Source organism: Theropithecus gelada, chromosome 4, assembly GCF_003255815.1.
Source record: "Theropithecus gelada isolate Dixy chromosome 4, Tgel_1.0, whole genome shotgun sequence".
Classification (NCBI taxonomy): domain Eukaryota; kingdom Metazoa; phylum Chordata; class Mammalia; order Primates; family Cercopithecidae; genus Theropithecus; species Theropithecus gelada.
In genome coordinates, this window is record NC_037671.1 from 116,305,789 (window position 1) to 116,320,790 (window position 15,002).

The 15,002-nt window shown below is 49.5% G+C and overlaps 2 protein-coding genes across 2 annotated transcripts in view; both read left to right on the top strand.

Moving 5' to 3' along the window:
* Positions 1 to 15,002, top strand: part of LOC112623571 (UL16-binding protein 3-like) — a 170,391-nt gene that overhangs the window by 82,956 nt on the left and 72,433 nt on the right. The gene's annotated exons all lie outside the window — the stretch shown is intronic.
* LOC112623573 (UL16-binding protein 2-like) lies at positions 10,304 to 14,545 on the top strand. Its single transcript, XM_025384121.1, has 3 exons — positions 10,304 to 10,507; positions 13,127 to 13,390; positions 14,229 to 14,545. The coding sequence occupies exons 1-3, from the start codon at positions 10,423 to 10,425 to the stop codon at positions 14,543 to 14,545; spliced, it is 666 nt and encodes a 221-aa protein (XP_025239906.1). The 5' UTR covers positions 10,304 to 10,422.

A 15,002-nucleotide genomic window follows, 5' to 3' on the forward strand; every position in this document is an offset into this window, starting at 1 on the left:
TTCTCAACAAAATACCAGCAAACTGAATTCAACAGCACATTAAAAGGATCATACACCATGATCAAGTGGGATTTATCCCTGGGATGCAAGGATGGTTCAACATGCAAAGCAATAAATGTGACATACCATATAAATATAGTGAAGGATAAAAATTATACGATCATCTCAACAGACACAGAAAAAGCATTTGACAAAATTTAGCATCCTTTTATAATAAAAACCCTCAACAGGCCGGGCATGGTGGCTCATGCCTGTAATCCCAGCACTTTGGGAGGCCGAGGCGAGCAGATCACGAGGTCAGGAGATCGAGACCATCCTGGCTAACACGGTGAAACCCCGTCTCTACTAAAAATACAAAAAATTAGCCGGGAGTGGTGGTGGGCGCCTGTAGTGCCAGCTACTCAGTAGGCTGAGGCAGGAGATGGTGTGAACCCGGGAGGCGGAGCTTGCAGTGAACCGAGATCGCGCCACTGCACTCCAGCCTGTGCAGCAGAGTGAGACTTCATCTCAAAAAAAAAAAAAAAAGTTGAAATTAAAAATGAATAAATATGATGGCGAGGATGTGGAGAAATAGGAACTCTTCTACACTGTTGGTGGGAGTGTAAATTATTTCAACCACTGTGGAAGACAGTGTGGCTATTCCTCAAGGATCTAGAACCAGTAATACCATTTCATCCAGCAATTCCATTACTGGGTATATACCTAAAGGATCATAAATTATTCTACTATAAAAACACATACACAGGTATGTTTATTGCAGCACTGTTTACAATAGCGAAGACTTGGAACCAACCGGAATGCCCATGAATAATAGACTGGATAAAGAAAGCATGGCACATATGTGCCAGGCAATACTATGCAGCCATACAAAAGAATGACTTCATGTCCTTTGCAGAGACATGAATGAAGCTGGAAACCATCATTCTCAGGAAACTAACACAAGAACAGAAAACTGAACACTGAATATTATCACTTATAAGTGGGAGTTGACCAATGAGAACACATGGACACAGGGAAGAGAATATCACACACTGGGGCCTGTCAGGGGGTTGGGGGCAAGGGGAGAGAGAGCATTAGGACAAATACCTAATGCATGTGGGGCTTGAAACCTAGATGTCGGGTTGATAAGTTCAGTAAACCACCATGGCAGATGTATACTTATGTAACAAACCTGCACATTCTGCACATGTGTCCAAGAACTTAAAGTAAAATGAAAACATAAAAATGAATAAATAAATTGACATGAGGCAAAAAAAAAATGGGTTTAACTGACTCAGGCAAGAGAGAACTCTGCACTATAAACTCTAACCCTGCCCTACGAAAATAAACTCTAGTAATTTAAAATAATTGTAAGGTATGTGATCATAGCTTTATAAAAATTACACATGATTCTACAAAAACCCTAACATTAAACTGTGTATAATGGAATTTCAGATGATTTCCACCTTGTTCTTTATATCCTTCTTTTTTGTTCCATTTTGAAGTGACATTTTTTGTTTATCCTCTGGAAGTCATTGCTCCCAGCCATCCCCTTCTGCACCCACCCTCTCCTTTTCCGGGGTCCACCCCAGCCCTTCTCTGGCCTGAAACTGTGGCTTCCTTGGCACTGAAGGCACAAGAACTGTATTCAGCCTCAGGAGAGAGGAGGACAAGGGCAGGTAGTGGAGATGTTCTCAGCATTGCAGACTAATTTAACAGCACCCAGTCTCCATTGCAAATGGCTGCATTTCTCCACATGTTATCTACAAGCAAGCCAAACTTAACCCTTTCCTGATTGGTTTCTCACTCTTTCCAACTCCTACTTGAAAATACATATTCTTCCACCTAATATTTCTTTCTACTTCTTGTCGTCACAATATATTCTGATTTATTGTGCCCAGGAAACACTGGTCTCACCATGTCCTACATTACCATCTAAAGTGTAGTGAATAAATGGACAACAAAGAGGCCCCCGCCCCAATCACTGCCTCTCATTTATTCACTCACAGGGTAAGTACAGCCTCAGAACCAACAGTGAGCTGTGCTGTGGACACTTCTCTCAGGAAAACAGACAAAATCCTTGCTCCAGTGGGGACAGCAGGTGAACATAATGAGCAGATGCATTGCATCGGACGTAGGAAGGTGACAGATGATTCAGGTGGTGGGGAGGAAGGTAGTGGAGAGGAAGCGTAGGAGGGGAGTCCCCACGTTCTCAATAGCCTAAACAGGAAGGACTCCCCAAAAAGTAACCTGTGTGTCCTGGCTTCACGAAGGTGAGCATTCCCGCAGGAGGCAGACCCCATCAAATGTACTGGAGTGGTCCAGGGAAAATCCAGAAGGTGCCTTTGTAACATTTTCAAGACAACCCTATAACAAAAGAGATACCCAATAATGTATTCATTAAGTAGTCAGGAGCAAACAATAAATATTTATGACCTAGCAATTTTATTGCCATTTAAGAAAATATTTCGCATAAATTGAAAAAGTAGTATGTGCATTTCTTTCTTAAATAAACACAAATGTTTACTAATGGACATGAGTACCTACTGGGCATGAACAACTTCTCAAATCTTGGAAGCAGATTGGACACAGCCACCCTCATTTCCTATTTCATACCTATTTTTGCAGGGGTTCTTGTTTTGTTTTTTTTTTTTAATCACAGCAACTGTTGGAATCACAGATCGTAAAATTACAATGTCATCTAAAGCAATGGTGCATAGTCTAATGTTGAAATTATAAAATACTTTGGACCAGTGCTTCTTGTGGTGTCCAGTAGATGGCACCGCTAATCTTGCAAATATTTCAAAAAGCCCAGAGTTCCTTGGCCCACAATTGTGACATCATGGTGGATGAGGGGTCAATAAAGAGTTTATTTTAGAGGGTTGGGTCAGTTCCTCCCATCCTGCAGATCAAGATTCCCTGAGGGCAAAGAGCAGAGGGGTGCTCTCTGGTGGCCCAGCAGTTCTGCCCCAGGGGAGAGGTTTCTCTTCTACTACAGCGAAAACCCACAGGACTCTGCTTCATCCGAGAACCAAGGATACCAGGAAGAAAGGTCAGAGTGAGGAGGTGTCTGAGTCTTTCAGATCACACAGTGACATCACACAGTGACATACGGCTTGATGGCTTCAGAAATCCTCCATGAGCTGGGAGACAGCCCCCGAGGTGACAGATGAGTGCGCGGGAAGGGACAGATACAACAACTCTCAAGATGACACCCAGTTTCTCCCGTGTGTTTATGTATATCTGTGTGTGCACGTGCGTGTGTGTGTGTGTGTCTGTATTTGTGCATGAACTTGTGTATGTGTGTGTGTATGTATGTATGTGGGAGCATATGATATATGTATATGTATGAATGGTGAATTGATTTCCTGGTTGCTTTGCAGTGACGGGAGACAGGGACCCCAGGACAGGTTCCTGCCCACCCCTCCTTCCCTATCTTCCCTCTAGACATTCCCTCCTCCCTGTGGAAAGAGTCTACCCAGTAACTGAGGGTTCATTACTGCAGACTTCTCACAGCTCCCCAAGGTTCTATGATATTTCCACTCCCAGGCCTCCTCCTCATGCTTGTCCCTCTGTCGGGTGCCCTGTCTTCTCCTCCCACCTGGCCATGCTGTATTCTTCCAATTCCTACAAGAATAATGTGAAATGCCACCTCCCAACAAGCCTCCATGCAACTCCCCAGGCAGAAAGAGTCACCCCCTCTTCTGCCCTCTCATAACCCCAACCACCTCAAGGACATCACATCAGCAGCAGCAGCCACATGGATGTTTGTTTCTGTCCCTGGATTCTAAGTTCCTGAAGGACTGGACACATCCATCACCCACGTGTAAACCCAGCACCTAGCACAGTGCCTGCCATACGATATACGGTTTAAGATGCATCAGAGGAATCCAATCATAAGACTACCAAAGGGCTGCTAGAACTCAGAAAGGAATCTGTGTAATTTGGAGGATTGAACAAAGGTCTTCATTTCTATTCTTTCCAGCACCAACCTCCATGGCTCCACTCGTCCCTACTCCTTCCCCCTAATAAGATTCGCAGGTCAGGAGAGGGGTAGGGGCAGGAGCAGCTACACCCGGTCTCCTCCACCACCCATGGTGGGGTGCACCCTTGGTGGGACCTGGTGAGCATGACAGCCCCTGGGCCTAGGGGACCTGTACCCTCCACAGCCCCACAGAGACCAGCAGGAGCTGTTCAGCCACTTGCAGAGACAGCCAGAGAGTGCTTCAAGGACTGCATGGAGCACTGGAGAAGCGGGGAGTTCAGGGCCCTCTTTTGTGAGGCATAGAAATTTAGGCAGGATCATGTCTACAAAAGAGGGTGTCACTTTGGCTTATCAATGCTTTCACCTCCTTACAGCTTTCAGATTGGAGTGGGTGCTTTACTTGTTTTTATGGATTATTGTGTCAACCAAAACGAGAGGTCGGAATCACTCTAAAGATTTGAAACATCTTCAAGATTTGAGGAATGCACATTTTAATGCCACATCTACTTCTAGGAAGCTGTGGCTGAATAAAGCATTTTATTATATGGCATTCCCCAAATTACTTATTTGGAATTTTAATCTACATAATGTCATACAACCATGTGAAAAGTAAAAACTAAAAAGCAATAACTTTTTGGGCTAGGAGTGGTGGCTCATTCCTGTAATCCCAGAACTTTGGGAGGCCAATGTTGGAGGATCACTTGAGGCTAGGAGTTGGAGGTCAGCCACAGCAAGCAACATGGTGAGACCCTGTCTCTGTGCATTATTTTAAAAATTAACCAAGTGTAGTAGCATGTGACTGTAGTACCAGCTCCTCAGGAGGCTAAGGTAGGAGGATCTCTTGAGCCTGGGTGACAGTATGAGAGCCTGTCTCAAAGAAAACAACAACAACTGCAGCAGAAATAACAAAATTTAACCCCCAATAAACTAAATTGATGGAGAATTGTGGGACCCAAATGACCAAAGAATGCGATTTTTCACTTTGATGAATTAAAGGGTCTGCTGAGTGTCAGTATTCCTAGAATGTTTCATCTCAGGAAATACCATTTCCTCTGGTGAATCCGCTCCTTAGTCCAGGTCCTCTGAGAAGCAGGTGCCTACATGGGATTCACGTGAGGGGATTTCATTGGGAGAAACCCTGGGAGAACCATTCAGCAGGATGCAATTCTGACCCCAAGTGCAGGAGGGAGGGACAGGAGGTTGTGCAGGTGCATCCTACACTACAGTGAATGGTGCTGGGACAACTGGATGGCACATGCGGAAGAATGAGGCAGACCCCTTCCTTACAGCACACACAAAAACTAGCTCTAGATGAATGGCAGATGTCCACCTAAGACATGAAACTATGAAAGTCTCAGAAGAAAACAGAGCAGTAAATTTCTGTGACCCCGGATTTTACAAATGCTTCTTAAGTACTGTACGCCAATAGCACAAATGGCAAAATAAAAAGTAGTTTAATTTCATTTCATGCAAATGTAAACTTTTGTGCTTCAAAAGGGACTCCATTAGGAAGGTTAAAAACTTACAGAATGACAGAAAGCATTTGAAAATCATGTATCTAATAAGGGAGTGGTAAACTGAATATATAAAGAACTCTTGCAACCCAACATTATAAAGCAAAATAACACAATTAAATATACACAAAGAATTTGAAAAGACGTTTCTCCAAAGTGAGACAGGTGTAATACAGGGTGGCCACAAAAGAGAAAATTTTAGGCAGCAGTTTCAGGTTGACTAGCAAAAGGAATCTGTTGAAATATCTGCAGAGGCTGTGCGCTACTAAGACCCTAAAAGACAGAGTATGGACCAAACTGGCTAAGAATGAGTGGACCCAACATGACCCTGGGTTTGACCTCGGTTTCACCTAGGACCCTATTATACACTCATTAACATACTAAACACACACCCATCAGCGTCCTGACAATTCTGAGAACACCCATATTTGGTGTAAAACTGGGTGGCGCCACAGTTCTGAGCAATCTCCACCTTCTTTCAGGAATTTTCATGAATATTCCATCCCTTGGTTAAAGAAACCCAGAAAGGTGGCAGCCCCAAACCCCCTTGCACCTGCCTCTGCACTCCTGTAGAAGGAGGGGAAACTGGTACAGGCTTCCTGAGGCACAGTGTGACAGAGTTCATCAAGAGTCAAAAATATCCAAGTCTGAATTAAGAATATGTATTAAGAATGAATTAAGAATATGTAGAATAGATTCTGGATATCTATTCCACACAGTTAAATTGAGATTCATACAAGCACAGTTTCTGCAGCATTTGGTTCCGTGAAAGTAACTGACTGGAGACCATCTGGATCTTCAGACACAGACACTGGTTACATTTGTTGTGACTGTGTACTTTTCCTTTTAGAAAGAACTCTCCGCCCTTTCTCTATTTTCCTACTGGTCCTGGAATTTATTTCTCCAGGCGGTGTCAAGAGCCCGACACCTGCTGGGGTCGAGGTCTCATCAGAGTTTGGGGACCACCCATTGCCCACTGGCATCAGAAGAAGAATGCAAATGGCAGTGAACCCAGGAAGAGGTGCTCAGTGTCCACAGCCCTCAGGGCAATACCAACAGCACCCACAAGGGGACTCCTCACCCCGCTGGAATGGATGACCCTAAACACAGTGAGGGTGGATGGGTGGGGCCTGCGTTCCTTACAGAGCAGGCAGCAGGAGACGGAGAGTTGGTGTAGTGTAGGGTCTGTGTGTGTCATCCTCCTCCCATTTTCCTGGCGGAGGTTTCTCTTTGTTCTCTGGCCCTACCTGTTTCCTTCCTCATCCTTTCTCTGGTTCTCCCATTCTTCATTTCTAACCATCCCAAGGTTTTCTCTGCCTCACGACGTCTTTGCTCCGGGCCCCCAGCCCAGTGGAGAAACCAGGGGCCCTGGACCATGAGCGGCGGGGTCGGGGAGGCGACAACGGGAAGCTCCTGTTGGACTCTGGGCACTCAGGGTCTAGTGCGCCACAGGCGGCCCCCCGCAGCAGCCCCAAGGCAAGGAGGATGGGGTCCTCGCGTGGGCCACACTGTCGGATCCCCAGAGATCCGAGCGGGACGGGGACGGGGACGGGGACGTCTCCACACTGATCCGGTGGCAAAGTCGCCACGAGGATGAAGGAGGAACCTCGTGCTCTTCACCCCACCAGGCCCCGCGTTTCCTGTCTCCTCCTGCCACTTGCCGCGACCGCGAGTCCTCCCAGGTCTTCCAAAAGCCGTTTTGTTCGGAAGCCCGGGAGCATCGACCCGCAGCGTGGCACCCTCTCGGCGGTCTCCACCGGGCGGGACCCGGGTCCGGAGCTCGGGCGGAGCGGGCGTCCGGGGAGGAGCGCGCAGAACCCGGAGAGGACGCAACAGAGTCGAAACTGAAACTCCCTGTGCGAACTTTCCCCGAAAGTCACCTGTGGTTGAAATCAGAAATCACCTATAATATACTCCCTGTGACAACACCGTTGGGTAAATATCTAGAACCAGTGCCTCCTCACTGCAGCAGAACCTCACGCCGCGGCCCGGGTTCCGTGTCCCCAGACCCTTGTGGCCCCCAACAGATCGGGCGAACCCACCCTGTGGCCGTGGCTGGGACTCCCGGCCCCACTCTTCCTTAGTACTTCGCCTCCACATTTTCACGTGTTTCAGAATCGAAACCATGAAAAGTCATGTGTGAAAGGCTCCTCGCCCCTGCCCGCGTCCACTCTCATTGGCCACAGGCCTGGGATTCTTCTCATCTTTCCAGGGAGTCTTTACGCCATTTCAAACGAATATAAATACATATTCTGAATTCAGACTTGGATATTTTTGAGTCTCGATGAACACTGTCACACTGTCCCTCAGGAAGCCTGTACCAGTTTCCCCTCCTTCTACAGTGGATGTTTCACCCTCCTCTGCCCAAGCTGGGCCTTCACAATTACAGACAAGAGTGTCGCCAGCATTGCCATCCCGTGACATGAGATGCTTTAAAGGCGCATTACTTTGCACAGCAATTCTGTATCTGGAAATCTGTTCTACACAATTAAATTGAGATTCATACAAGCACAGTTTCTGCAGCATTTCGTTTCTGTAAGTAACGGACTGGAGACCATCTGGATCTTCATACATAGTATGGACACTGGTTACATTTGATGTGATACAGTCATTCTATGTAATGTAGTGCAGAGATAAAAAGGAAAATAATCTGTATGTGCGGGTATTGGAAGATCTTCAACGTGTGTTATTTTGAGATTGAGTCTGCGTTCAATAGAGTGCCTATGGACTTATATTTGTTTTAAAAACCAGAATTAATACATAAACACATCTCCATTGTTAGTAAGGAAAGCCGCATTTCCATAACTTATTGCTAGTCTGTTTATCCGTTTTAGGAAAAATCAATATACTTGAAAAGCCATGGTGGCAGGAATTGGTCATCACCGGCCCAGATTCTACACTGCCCTACAGATGATCCTAACTGAGGTTGCCAGAGGAGCAGGATGTGGAATGTAGTCACGTTTCAGAGAGAAACCTAGTCAGACTGGACCAGGGGTCTTGCCCTGATCTCTGCCTCTTCACCCAACTTCCACCTGGTCAGCCAGTGACCCCAGAGGGGCTGGGATGATGCTGGGAGGGCAGTGAAGATGGGGAGCCAATGGTGGGAACATGGTGAACATGGAGAGCTCAGACCCCACACCATCTGGGAAGGAGCTGAGTGTGATGCTGGGAGCACTGGAAAGGCAGGGAGCCTGGACACAGCACTCACTGCTCCTCCCATCTGGGACAGGATTGGGGTGGGTGATGAGAAAAGTTTCCCGAGTAACACAGTTCCTAATCCTGGCAGAATGACTCGCCCCAGTTGCACTACAGTCAAGACCCACTTGGCCCACAGACCAGTCTAACACAGGGCATGGTAAATTCAGGAGTGAATACTACTGAGGCATCTGCCGGGGCATAGGAAACAGTAACTAGAGGACGGTGCAGCAAGTGGCTCAGACTACCTCACCCCACACTCTCCAATACTGAGTGGGGAGGAAGCCTTGAGCCCAGGAGGTTGAGGATTCAGTGAATTATGATCGTGCCACTGCACTCCAGACTGGTGACAGAGCATGACTCTGTCACACACATGCTCACACACATAAATTGTGTGAGCAATTCTCACATGGGGAGATCCGGATGCACTCACTGTGGATCCAGGTCACAGGGAGCAGGAGGGTGTTCTGTATTGTGGGGAGATGGGGGACACACGTGGGAGGGGGTATTTGTGTCCAGCTTTAAAGGTGGCTGGCCCTTTGCCCCGGGGGAACAGGCCAGCAGAATGCGCTGACAGTGGGGAACCACCAGGAACTTTCTCTAGAACCTGCTCTGCTGAGCCCGCTGCACCATCCCTGGACCTGGGCCAGGGAAGCTGCTGAACTGGGAGCTCAGGGCCCATCTCTCTGAGGAGCTTTCTAAATCAGCAAGTGTGTCACAGGTTGAGATTTTAGGGACGAGGTCCTCAATGTTGTCCTCAATTTTAATGAGCAGACTCTTGACCAGTCTGCATTGGGCAGAGCAGGAGCAAGACATAAATATTTAAGATAATTTTTAAAGCTGTTTAATTTTGGTAAAAACATAGAAGATAAAATTTACCATCTTGACCAATTGTTTAGTGTACAATATGTTGTTTTAAACCTCTGAAACGCTGCCTGCTGTTCCTGTAATAAAACCTAGCCCGGGCCAGGCGCGGTGGCTCACGCCTGTAATCCCAGCACTTTGGGAGGCTCAGTGGATCACCTGAGGTCAGGAGTTTGAGACCAGCCTGGCCAACACAGTGAAACCCCATCTCTACCAAAAATTCGCCAGGCGTGGTGGAGGGCGCCTGTAATCCCATCTACTCCGGAAGCTGAGGCCAGAGAATCCCTTGAATCGGGGAGGCAGCGGTTGCGGTGATTCGAGATCAGGCCACTGCACTCCAGCCTGGGCAACAAGAGCGAAACTCCGTCTCTAAATAAATAAACAAATAAGAAAACCTAGCCCGGACTATAATCACGTCCACTGGGAACTGGGGAAGTAGTGGAAGGGACGCCATCAGGCCTGTGGCTGCCCCCAGAGCATGGTGAGCCAAAGACCCCGCGGCGCAAGCAGGGGGAGGGAGAGTGTCGCGGGCCCAGGCGGGGACAGGTAGACGCCGCCCCCGCTGAATATTCCTCTGCAAGTTTCTTCACCTTCAATAAAAAATGCTGTCATGATTAAATGAATCTGTCGTGGAAGGAACCGTGTCCTGGCAGGGGCCGGGCCGACACTCAGACACCAACCCGAAGGGGGCTGGGGCAAAGGGGAGGGACACCCGGAAAGGGGAGGGACACCGGCAGGGCAGACAACCGTATTTCTAACCTGTGTAACGGCGGGAAACGTGGATGGAGCGCCCCCATATATAAGCCGACTTTTCAACCTTGAGGTGATTCATCTTCCAGGCTCCCCTTCCATCAAGTCTCTCGTCCCCAGTGCTCTGGTTCCCCAATGGCAGCTGCCGCCGCTACCAAGGTCCTTCTGTGCCTCCCGCTTCTGCTCCTGCTGCCGCGCTGGTCCCAGACTGGGCGAGGCGGTGAGTTAGTGGATGGAGCCTAAGCGGGGCGGGGGCCAAACCTGGGGGGCAGCAGGTTTCAGAGGAGGGGAGGCTTCTGGAAGCACGGGTGAGATCTCCCCGAACTGCGCCCCAGTTCAGTTCCGGTCGGCGGCTCCTTCCTGCCCGGTCCACTCCCCGAGGCTGCTTCTTGCCAGGGGAGAGGCGAAAAGGAGCGGGGAGGAAAGGAGGCTGACAGGAGGGTGGAGGGGCCAGAGGGCTGCAGAGAGCGAGGTGGGGCGGGGATCCCTGGTGCAGCCTGGCAGCCCCGCCGCCTTCGGGAAGGAAAAATCAGAGCCCCGGGAACCGGAGCTGGGGACAGGACAGGGGTGAAGCAGCGTTCCACAGGGACACAGGCCTGCTCTGCTCTCACCCGCTCTCCACCACAGGAACCCTCCAGCACCCCCAGGGCTCCCTGCCCTTGAATGTTTCCCTGCACTTTCCTGCATACATTCACCTACACCCAGGAGCTCAGCAGACACCCCCACCCCTCCCCTCACCATCCACTGCCACCACCCAGGTCACATCCTCTTACTCCCCACTTCAGCCCAGCTGGTCACCCTAGAGGTCTCCCATCCATGAAGGGGCCCTCAGCACTTCCTACACCATGCGGCACCTTCTGCCTCTTGCCTGAGGACACACCCCAGCAAACACACCCCCTCCCCTCAGAACCTGTGCAGGAGGAGATGGGAAGCACCATTCCCTCCAGGAGACCCTGGGAACTCTGGTGAGTAGAGGTGCCCACTTCTGCCCTTGGGGCCCGGACTCGCCTGTTCTTCCTACTGGGGAGTCAGCGTCATAGAGAACAGTCACTGTGTAGACACGGGTCAGCAAAGCCTTTTTAGAAAGGGAGGAAGGATGCCCTGTGATCTTTGCAGGCCTTGGGTTCTCCGTCTCTGTGTCCAGTCCTGTCCCTTTGTAGAGCAACAGCAGGCAATGGCAACCTGCAAATGAGGGGGGACCAGATTTGGACCCTGTCCTAGGTTGCTGATCCCAGATGAGGGGATTACAGTGTCCCAGTGAATAGTGCCCCATCCCCTATGGTGTCATCTCCAAGTGATGTCTCGGGGGCCAGTTGGAGAGCGGTCCTACCTTACCTGTGGCTTCTGGGTGGTGTGGATGTGATGGGAGTGGGGGTCCCATAGTTAGGGGCTTACTCTCCCCTCCTTTGCTGCTGAGTGGCATCTATGGTCCATGGGGACCATCAGGGACCTTCCCTGATGGTGTGATCTGAGGGTGAGGGGGTGCAGCCATGTTGTGTCCGGGAGATCGTGGCCAACTGCTTGTGCAGTTTCTTGGTTGCCATAAATATCTTTGGAGAAGGTCACAAGGACTCATTGTACTTGCTGCCGGGTTAAAGAGTCCTTCCTCACTAGAAACTGGTGTCTTCTTCTAGTCATGGGTTCAGGGTCTGAGAAGTGGCTTCATTCTGCAAATTGGGCAAAGCCACCTTGTTCTTGATGGACTGGCTACTTTCAGCCTCCTGGTCATCCATCATTTGTTTTATCTGTTTCTTGTAATTATTTAAATCCAGCAGTATCCAGGTTGGGTTTCCATTTCTTTTGGACCTTGGACCCCTTTGTTCTATGAGCCACGGGCATAACTTTGTATGACTGAGGTTCCCAGTTGGCATTGTGACTTCTCTAATCATTTCCATCATTGCACCCTCCTTGCTCCTGACAGTTGACAGCCTCCAGCTGGAATCTGTAATTTCAGAATTTTTCATCCCATTACTACTGGGAGCCCATTTCTGGAACAGCATCTCCTACTGCCAAACCTGGTCTTCAGCAATAGGCATCCCTAAGCTTCATTCCATGCCTTCTCATGGGGCCTTCTTTATATGCTGGGTAAGCAGGAGTCCTCCAGGTTTCCCATGAGCACAGTGGATGGAAATTGTTCTGGATTTTCACACTTAGACCCCTCTGGCATGGGCACTTCTCTGAGCCCATGATCCCTCCCTCTACTACCTGCCTTAGATATTCAGATTTTCTATTTCTTGCTGCGTGGACCATCCCTTTGTCCAGGGTTTCAGGGAGGAATCCTCATAGCAGATGCATGCCATCACCAGGGGCTTTGCCAACATGTTAAATCTTGTGACCATGATAATTAATTCTTCTTTATCCAACTGGTTCCATCCTCAGTCCATCCTACCATGCACCAGCACACTCAGGGGCAGCCCCCACACCCTCTCCCACCTCCCACAGTCCACATGGGCTGCTGCTGAAGATCCTCTGCCAACCAGGCCCTTCCTCCTCTAGCAGTCCTGGCACCCCTTTAGCAAGGTCATGTCTTGACCAATGTGGGCAGAGGGGCAGTGGGACATGTTTGGGGACAAGTGGTTTCTCAGCAGGCAGAGACCTCCTCCTCCTCCTCCTCCTCCTCCTCCTCCTCCTCCTCCTCCTCCTCCTCCTCCTCTTCCTTGTCCTCATGCGAGGGGCAAGCACTCGCCTTAATCTTGTGGACACCACAGTTCTGGAGGGGGAACTCCTTCCTGGGCCAGCCCAGCCTGCCAGAGGTGTCCTCTTATTGTCACAGTGTGGAGGAGGGGCTAACTAGGGGTCTTTGTCTCCCCACCCACCCCTCACCTGCCTTTCTCCACAGACCCTCACTCTCTTTGCTATGACATCACCATCATCCCTAAGTTCAGACCTGGACCACAGTGGTGTGCGGTTCAAGGCCAGGTGGATAAAAAGACTTTTCTTCACTATGACTGTAGCAACAAGACAGTCACATCCGTCAGTACCCTGGGGAAGAAACTAAATGTCACAAAGGCCTGGAAAGCACAGAACCCAGTACTGAGACAGGTGGTGGACATGCTCACAGAGCAACTGCTTGACATTCAGCTGGAGAATTACACACCCAGGGGTAAGTTTCAGATGGCCCAGGACAGGAGGAAGCAGATACAGTGGTAGGTTAGAGGCATTTATAGTTTTCAGGTAAAAATACAAACAGGGGCTGGGCGCGGTGGCTCATGACTACAATCCCAGCACTTCGGGAGGCCGAGGTGGGCCGATCACAAGGTCAGGAATTCGAGACCAGCCTGACCAACATGGTGAAACACTGTCTCTACTAAAAATGCAAAAATTTGCTGGGTGTGGTGATGCACACCTGTAATCCCAACTACTTGGGAGACTGAGGCAGGAGGATCCCTTGAACCCAGGAGGCAGAGACTGCAGAAGGCTGAGGTGGTGCCACTGCACTCCAACCTGGGCAACAGAGTGAGACTTTATCTCGGAAAAAAAAAAAAAAAAAAGGCCGGGCGCGGTGGCTCAAGCCTGTGATCTCAGCATTTTGGGAGGCCAAGGCAGGCAGATCACAAGGTCAGGAGATCGAGACCATCCTGGTTAACACAGTGAAAACCCATCTGTACTAAAAATACAAAAAAATTAGCCAGGCGTGGTGGTGGGCGCCTGTAGTCCCAGCTACTTGGGAGGCTGAGGCAGGAGAATGGTGTGAACCCGGGAGGCGGAGCTTGCAGTGAGCCAAGATTGTGCCACTGCACTCCATCCAGCCTGGGTGACAGAACGAGACCCCGTCTCAAAAAAAAAAAAAAAAAAAAAAGGAGGGTCATCTCACCCCTCAAGAGGTATAGAGGCAAGGCCAAGATGTGGCAGAGAAAGTAAGGCCAGGAAATTGTAAGGGGAACAGGATGTGGGTATAAAATTTGTCAAGACCAGAGCTGATCTCTCTCTGATGTGGGCAGAACCCCTCACCCTGCAGGCCCGGATGTCTTGTGAGCAGAAAGCCGAAGGACACAGCAGTGGATCTTGGCAGTTCAGTTTCAATGGACAGGTCTTCCTGCTCTTTGACTCAGAGAACAGAATGTGGAAAATGGTTCATCCTGGAGCAAGAAAGATGAAAGAAAAGTGGGAGAATGACAAGGATGTGACCATGTCCTTCCATTACATCTCAATGGGAGACTGCACAAGATGGCTTGGGGACTTCTTGATGGACATGGACAGCACCCTGGAGCCAAGTGCAGGAGGTAAGAGCTGTAAAAGAAACGGGGATCTGGAATGAGATCAGAAACAGTGATCTGAAGAAACTAGTTCTTGAGTTCAGTTTCAGTCATCCCAGTGTACATGTTTATGTTAAAATGACCCCCTCATGGGGCGCTCCTCTTGGGGGTGCTGGTGTGCCTGTGCTCTCCCATCCTCCTCTCCCTTCTCCCTCCTGACTCCTATTCCTCATTACATTTGCTGCTGCTCTGCGCACTGCGGATTTCTCACTAGCCTTGAAATTGCAGGTGTCACTGTGTTTTCAGACCTTTCTCCTTAGTGTTTCCTCTTTTTATAATCACTTTTCCTTTCCTTTCCCTCGTCTGCTGGAAATCCATCAAAACCACCTCCAATGCCAGCCCAGAGACCCTCCCCTCCCCAACTCTGGAGCATCACCTCCTTTTCCACCACAGCAGGAGGGTGGGCTGTGCTGTCACCTTGCTTCCCTCAGCAGCTGTGTGAGCTCCCTGAGGACAGGG

What these genes read in the sequence shown, in the direction of transcription:
- LOC112623573 (XM_025384121.1), top strand. Translation starts at nt 10,423, where the DNA reads ATGGCAGCTGCCGCCGCTACCAAGGTCCTTCTGTGCCTCCCGCTTCTG. An exon ending in GTCCCAGACTGGGCGAGGCG is followed by an intron (nt 10,508 to 13,126) that starts GTGAGTTAGTGG and finishes CTTTCTCCACAG; the next exon opens with ACCCTCACTCTCTTTGCTAT. An exon ending in GGAGAATTACACACCCAGGG is followed by an intron (nt 13,391 to 14,228) that starts GTAAGTTTCAGA and finishes TGATGTGGGCAG; the next exon opens with AACCCCTCACCCTGCAGGCC.